An 8,109-nucleotide genomic window follows, 5' to 3' on the forward strand; every position below is an offset into this window, starting at 1 on the left:
TTGGTGGTTCAAACTCACCCACTGGCACCATGGAATAAAGGCCTGGTGATCTGCTTCCATAAAGATTAGTTTTAAAAAACCTATGGAGCAGATCTACTCTGTTACACAACGGGTCACCATGAGTCAGAATCAACTCCATGGCAATGGGTGTTTTTTTTTTTTTTTAGAGGGAGACAAGAATGATAAGCCTGACTTCTTAGGTAAGACCTTGCAGCAGAGGTGCCACCTCTTCCCAAATGAAAGACCACCAGAGAAGTACACCTCAGAATCTAGTAGCATGTGTGGAATTAGGAAAACTTTATCATCATCTAGTGATATGTTTTTATGATAAAGAACAAACTCTTTGTTGTTGTGTGCCCTTGAGTCAATTCTGACTCATAGTGACCCTATATGACAGAGTAGAACTGGTCCATAGGATTTCCCAGCCTGTAATCTTTTTTTTTGTGTGTGTGTGTGTGCATTAAGTGAAAGTTTACAAACCAAGTCAGTCTCTCATACAAAAACTTATATACACCTTGCTATATACTCCTAGTTGCTGTCCCTCTAATGAGACAGCACACTCCTTCCCTCCACTCTCTATTTTCATGTCCATTCTGCCAGCTTCTGACCCCCTCTGCCCTCTCATCTCTTCACCAGACAGGAGCTGCCCACAGTCTCATGTGTCTACTTGATCCAGGAAGCTCACTCTTCACCAGTATCATTTTCTATCCCATAGTCCAGTCCAATCCCTGTCTTAAAGAGTTGGCTTTGGGAATGGTTCCTGTCTTGGGCTAACAGAAGGTCTGAGGACCATGACCTCTGGGGTCCTTCTAGTCTCAGTCAGACCATTAAGTCTGGTCTTTTTACAAGAATTTGGGGTCTGCATCCCACTGTTCTCCTGCTCCCTCAGGGGTTCTCTGTTGTGTTCCCTGTCAGGGCAGTCATCCGTTGTAGCTGGGCACCATCTAGTTCTTCTGGTCTCAGGTTGATGTAGTCTCTGGTTTATGTGGCCCTTTCTGTCTCTTGGGCTCATGATTACCTGTGTCTTTGGTGTTCTTCATTCTCCTTTGCTCCAGGTGAGTTGAGACCAATTGATGCATCTTAGATGGCCACTTGCTGGCGTTTAAGACCCCAGATGCCACTCTCCAAAGTGGGGCACAGAATGTTTTCTTAGTAGATATTATTATGCCAGTTGACTTAGATGTCCCCTGAAACCATGTTCCCCAAACCCCCGCCCCTGCTATGTTGGCCTTCGAAGCATTCGGTTTATTCAGGAAACTTATTTGCTTTTGGTTTTTTTCACTGGTGCTGACCTCTCCTGTATTGTGTGTTATCTTTCCCTTCACCTAAAATAGTTCTTATCTAATTAGTGAAAACCCCTCTCTTTCCCTCTTTCCCTCCCTCCCTCCCCGCTCTCGTAACCATCAAAGAATATTTTCTTCTCTGTTTAAACTATTTCTCGAGGTCTTATAATAGTGGCCTCATACAATATTTGTCTTTTTATAACAGTAATTTCACTTACCTGGGCTGTAATCTTTACAGGGGCAGATCTCCGGGTCTTTTCTCCCACGGAAAGGCTTGAACCATTGACTATCATTTAGTGCAGAGTGCCTAACCATTGTGCTACCAGCACTTCTTTAAAGAACAAACTCTAAAACTTAAAAAAAAAAAAATTAACCATAACCAGATTTGGCTTGAAAGGGGCTTTCTGTGATTCGTCTTTATAATTATCATTAAAATTGATGTTGATTCTTACTAAATTTTTTCTCTCCAACAGGTTGTAAAATTAAGGCACTGAGGGCCAAGACAAACACATATATCAAGACACCTGTTCGTGGTGAAGAGCCCATTTTTGTTGTCACTGGACGGAAAGAAGATGTTGCCATGGCCAAAAGAGAAATCCTGTCAGCTGCGGAGCACTTCTCCATGATTCGTGCATCTCGAAACAAAAATGGCCCTGCCCTGGGAGGGTTGTCATGCAGTCCTAATCTGCCCGGTCAAACCACCGTTCAAGTCAGGGTCCCTTATCGTGTGGTAGGACTAGTGGTTGGACCCAAAGGAGCAACTATTAAAAGAATTCAGCAGCAGACCCACACATACATAGTAACTCCGAGCAGAGATAAGGAGCCTGTCTTTGAAGTGACAGGGATGCCAGAAAATGTTGACCGAGCACGGGAAGAAATAGAAATGCATATTGCCATGCGTACAGGAAACTATATCGAACTCAATGAAGAGAATGATTTTCATTACAATGGTACTGATGTAAGCTTTGAAGGTGGCACTCTTGGTTCTGCATGGCTCTCTTCCAATCCAGTTCCTCCTAGCCGTGCAAGAATGATACCCAATTATCGAAATGATAGTTCCAGTTCTCTAGGAAGTGGTTCAACAGATTCCTATTTTGGAAGCAATAGGCTGGCTGACTTTAGTCCAACAAGCCCATTTAGCACAGGAAACTTTTGGTTTGGAGATACACTACCATCCGTGGGCTCAGAAGATCTTGCAGTTGATTCTCCAGCCTTTGACTCTTTACCAACATCCGCTCAAACTATCTGGACTCCATTTGAACCAGTTAACCCACTCTCTAGCTTTGGGAGTGATCCTTCTGGTAACGTGAAGACTCAGCGCAGAGGAAGTCAGCCATCTACTCCTCGTCTGTCTCCTACATTTCCTGAGAGCATAGAACACCCACTTGCTCGAAGGGTTAGGAGCGACCCACCTAGTACAGGCAACCATGTTGGCCTTCCAATATACATCCCTGCTTTTTCTAATGGTACCAATAGTTACTCCTCTTCCAATGGTGGTTCCACCTCTAGCTCACCTCCAGAATCAAGAAGAAAACACGATTGTGTGATTTGCTTTGAGAATGAAGTTATTGCTGCCCTAGTTCCATGTGGCCACAACCTCTTCTGCATGGAATGTGCCAACAAGATCTGTGAAAAGAGAACGCCATCATGTCCAGTTTGCCAGACAGCTGTTACTCAGGCAATCCAAATTCACTCTTAACTATATATATATACATAAATACTATATCTCTATATGGACTCGTAAAGGCATGGGTATAATGGTACCCCCCAGTAAACTTCCTAATGAATTCTTATGACTGTTATCAGGCTTTATTGGGATTAGGCTAAAGTTGTTAGTAAACTTATAAAAGGCTGCTATGGTAACACTAAACCTAAGTGGTCTCTTGTCTATTAGTTTGGTTTGAATTATTAATACTATCCTGTAGACCCAGAGACATAGCTTGTATAAGAATTGCTAAAGTTCAGCTTGGCTGAGTGAAGATAATCATGTTATGTCAGCCTCTGAAAAAAGTGTGTACTTCTAAGATTTCAAAACCGATGGGTCCCAAAGCCTAACCACATTAAAAGTTTATGGAGGGTACTTGGCATTACAGATGACTCAGACACTTCCAGTGCTGCCTTCTTTACACTGCCAGTTTTGACAAAACAGGTTTGTTTGTTTTTTATTTTACAACAACTTATGCCTAATTCTGCAGGATTGCAAGTAACTTTTTAATGTATTGTGATTACTTATTGGTAAGGATAGGGCCGATGGCAGTTAACTAGATCACTGGTTATAATTCGGGACAAAAACTGCTACTACATTGACCTTCATCTCGCCCAGAGTGCTCAAGGCTGGTGTGATCAGTGAATCAGGAATGCAGTTGTCTCGATTGTGAATTGCCTCCCTTGGGGAATGTGGAAATGGCCGCTTGTGTTTCCCCATTTCAGGAGGGGTTTTGGGGTGCACCTATTATTGGCTAACAGTTGAGGATGCGAACATTCCATTCATTAGTCTGATCAAGCAATTAATTTTTAGACTAGATCATAATGTGAAACACTTTGTTTAATCCATATTTGTCTTGCACATTATAAATATATTTTTCTTTTTTAATAATTTAGGGGTGGAGGGAGGGAGCTAGGGATAACAGTGCCCTGAGCATAACTCACTAAAGCAGCTGTGACAACCTCCAGTCAGTTTACTTCATTTCAAAACTATTTCCAATCGGGAAAGATTTCTTTAAAATACACTTTTACATTTCACCTGTGGATGTCTCGAACTTCATCCTCGGTATGTTCCCAAATCTGTGCTGGCATTGAAAGGACAAAACATTATACTAGTGGGTTTTTCTACTAATTATTTTTTGAAGCGTTATTTTCCCAACTCAAAAGAGCTTTTTTTCTCGGTATAATGAAAATTGAAATCCTATGTGTATTGAATAGTAAATAGACAAATTTTATTTTTTATTTCCACTTGAAGAGTTACATTTCGTATAAAAGTTTACAAATAACGGTTTTTATTTTGATTTTTTCAGTATAAAAAAGTTGCCTTGATGGCATATTATGATGTAATGCTAATTGCTTGTAGGATAGTTAAATGTCAGTATTGAAACCTAATCTTTAGCTGCCGTCTTGTAGATATGAACGAATGTTCACCAAGCATGTATTTTGTATTTTATTGCATTGTACACTGCAACTAATAAGCCAAGGAATCGACATATATTAGGTGCGTGTACTGTTTCTAAAAACCACAAACTTAAGAATGATAAATTATCAATCTAGTTTAGTATTTGCTAATTTTACTACACTCTTTTGTTATGTATATGTAGGGAAGTCATAGGGATTATAAATTCAATTTGAGTAAAGTTTAAAAACCATATATTTTATGATAAAGGGCCTTTAACTTAAGATGGCCAAAGCACTGATATTATATATTTGCTGTAAAGAGAATTATAAGAGTTTTATTTTTCTGATATTAAAAGTTACTTAATAAAGACTTGTTTCCATTAACTTGAATGTATTCTCTGTGGTGTTTTTCATCTAATCATGAACAGTGTAGGCGGGAAGATAGCTGTGTACCAGAATTAAGGATTTCCTCTACAGAGTTTCCCTGCTCCCCACGTAGCTACCTACTTTCTTGTGACGATTATTTTCAAAATGTGCTCTTAAATGTGTCCCTTCTGCTCCTGTTCGAGGTTAGCTGCTTCTTTAAATGAACATTACATTGTAATGAAAGTGAGTGGAGGCTTAAGCTGGTTTTTTATTTAGTTATGTGTTTATGTAGTTGACCACAAATAATCACTATTGACCTAATTGTAAATAAAACAGTAAATGGCTTTTTTATACGGTGATGCTAGCTAAGATCCTGAAACCAAACTAGGTAGTGTTCTTTACTTATACATTTTTATCTTTTTATCACCAAACCTTTAAAACTTTTTGAAGGTGCAGGTTTTTAACTTTCAGTTGCCACTTACCCTGTGAAAGATTTTGTGGTTGACAAAACTACTACTCCATGAATTAAACTGATTTGATGCTGACAGGAGTAACTTGCCATTTTCCTAAAATGGAGAAGCACATTTCTGAGGTTCTTTTACGTTGTTGTTATGGTGGTTGGTTAAGTGCTACAGCTGTTAGCCAAAGGGTCGGCAGTTCAGATCCACCAGGTGCTCCTTGGAAACTCTATGGAGCAGTTCTACTCTGTCCTATAGGGTTCGTTTAAGTTGGAGTCGAATCAACAGCAACAGGTTTGGTTTTGTCTTTTTTTTTTTTAAAGAAACTAAAATTCTGTTTATTCCTACTTCTCAAAGGTATTACACAGCCATTTAAGTCCTTTCATTGTAGGTTTTGGACAAATTCTTGGGCTGTGCTAGAAGACTGGAGTATATAGATTCAGTAATGGGAAAGCTCATTGCCCTAGAATTAGTTTGCCAGAATTTGCTGTTTTTGGAATCAGCCTCCCGAAGTATGAAAGTTAAATTATTTGGGTGATTACAGTATTTACACAATTCCAGCTTAGATTGAATGACCAGTGAATACGAATTTTATTACTATTGTACTTTAGATGAAGGTTTACACAGAACAAACTAGCTTCTCATTTAAGCAATTAGTACACATTGTTTTGTGACACTAGTTACCAACCCTATGACATGTCAGCACTCTCCCTCCTCAACCTTGGGTTCCTTATTACCAGCTTTCCTGTCCCCTCCTGCTTTCTAGTCCTTTCCCCTGGGCTGGTGTGCCCCTTTAGTCTCATTTTGATTAATGGGCCTGTCTAATGTTTGGCTGAAGGGTGAACCTCAGGAATGACTTCATTACTGAGCTAAAAGGGTGTCTGGGGGCCATATTCGCAGAGTTTAAGTTTCTTAACTTTCACATAAGGTCAAGATCCTTCAGGGGACTACATTGGAGCCTTGTTTTCATTGCCCCAGAGTAAGCTAAGAAATTGTCTAAAGTTAATGTTGGCAAAACTGATAATATCAGCACTTATCCTAGCTCTAAGCCTGGATCTGCCTTTCCTCACCTGGAAAAGCAGGAAATTACTGGGGAAGAGACTGGTGTCACCAGGCAAGAGCAACACCACACTGGTTAATCTGCATCCTAAATCATCAAGAATTAGGCAATTCCTCACGATAGTGGAAGGGCTTTCCGTTAATCCCGTTTCGCAACCTGGGCTGCTAACCAAAAGGTCAGAGGTTCAAACACACCCAGTGGCTGTGGGAGAAAAGACCTGACGATTTGCTCCTATAAAGATTGCAGCCTACACTATGGGAGACAGTTCTACTCTGAACCGGAATCAAGAGCACACAACAGCAATTGTTATTATGGATTAAATTCTCATCAGTGGACCCGTTAGCACAAAACCACTGGTTCCCAATCTGCTACATTTCCCCCTCCTTTAAATTTCTACTTTTCTCAATCCATTTTATGGATAATGGGTTTTTGTAAAAAATGGTTTGGGGTTACCTAGTTGTGTTGTTTGTTCTTTTTCACTTAATGTATTGTGAACATCTTTTCCATGTCAGTATATTTCCACACATAATTTAATGGTTGAAGTAACAAGTCTCTTATGGCTAGCCCGTAACTTCACCTTTTGCTATTACTGACAGGGAGTGGCATTGAGAAACCTTATACGGAGATTCCATTTAATAAAGGTTAACAATAGCTGTTCTGACTGACACACCTTCCTACTTGGATCTCTCAAGTATTCCTGTTAAGTTGGTTCAGCTGATCATCTGAAGTAACTGAAAAAGGTGAAAGAATGCTGAATTATCCTGCCATTGGGGTTTTCTGTACTGCCTACGTGTTAATGTTTATCTGCTTTCAAACATTTGAAAAGCTTGCATTTGGGCACCACCGCAAGACAACTTCAGCAGGGAGGATGAGCAGTTAGATATTTTAAATAGTAAATCGAGTTCATTGTATAGAGATGCGGGTCAGAGTCGGAAGGCAGAAGAAGGAAACCGCTGGAGAGAAGCCACGTATTTCTAGGCCTTTGGGGTGGGTGATTGTAGACCCTTCATAAAAGTCTCATGGAAAATGGGATGTTTTGACCTGATGCCTAAATGAGAGTTGTAAAAATAGACTTTTCCTGCTCTTTTTGAGTGTGTTTAAAATTGTAAACATTTAATCTTTGTATGAGTGCATGTATAAATACCCTCCATTTTTAATATGAAAGTCTTGAGCTACAATTTCAGCTGAATTCATAACAAAATAACCAAAAGCTTGTTTAAGAAGGGGCAGTAAAGAAGGGTCAAGATTATATAAACCTTCCCTCCTTAATGCCTATCAGCAACATTTCCATGCTCACCAGAGCTTCTAGAAGTGTTTATACATAATTTAATACATATATTAATATTGAACATCGAGATGGGAAAAGCCAGTCATAAAATCTTAAAGGTTGCACAAAACTTCAAAATAAAAGATTTGACCTATAGCCCAAAGACAGTCAAATGGAGGTTCTGTTAGAACATTCTTGGACAAGTCAACAAGTTACCCAGTGTTCAAACTGAAAATGTGAGTTTCTTTTATATGATCCTAGAATTACGAAAATGTAATTTCTTAAAACTGGAAAATAAATGCTAGGTATTCCCCTATTTTAAAGCACCAAGGTTAGTATCTTTTGCATGACATTTGCCCAATATCAAAAGCAAGTGCAGAGTGGAACTTCTGACACAATCTGTTCCCACAGTTTCGGGGGAATTACCAAGGCATGGCAAGGGACTGAATGGGGTAGTGGTTTTAAGTACTTGAATCATAGATGGGAAGTGCTGAAGAACAGAAACTAGGAGTCATACTTGAAAAAGTGAAGGAGAGATTTCAGAAAGGGTTGTAGAAATAAACATTTGTA

General features: G+C 39.5%; 1 protein-coding gene across 1 annotated transcript in view; it reads left to right on the forward strand.

Annotated features, from left to right (window-relative positions):
• MEX3C (mex-3 RNA binding family member C) overlaps window positions 1-6,977 on the forward strand; it is a 28,932-nt gene extending 21,955 nt beyond the window's left edge. The window contains exon 2 of the mRNA XM_010586730.2: window positions 1,757-6,977. Coding sequence (XP_010585032.2) covers window positions 1,757-2,982 — 1,226 coding nt within the window. The 3' untranslated portion in view covers window positions 2,983-6,977. The remainder of the gene's footprint in view (window positions 1-1,756) is intronic.
• The last annotated feature ends 1,132 nt before the right edge of the window (window positions 6,978-8,109 follow it).

The sequence above is a fragment of the Loxodonta africana genome, chromosome 11, assembly GCF_030014295.1.
Source record: "Loxodonta africana isolate mLoxAfr1 chromosome 11, mLoxAfr1.hap2, whole genome shotgun sequence".
NCBI classification, from domain to species: domain Eukaryota; kingdom Metazoa; phylum Chordata; class Mammalia; order Proboscidea; family Elephantidae; genus Loxodonta; species Loxodonta africana.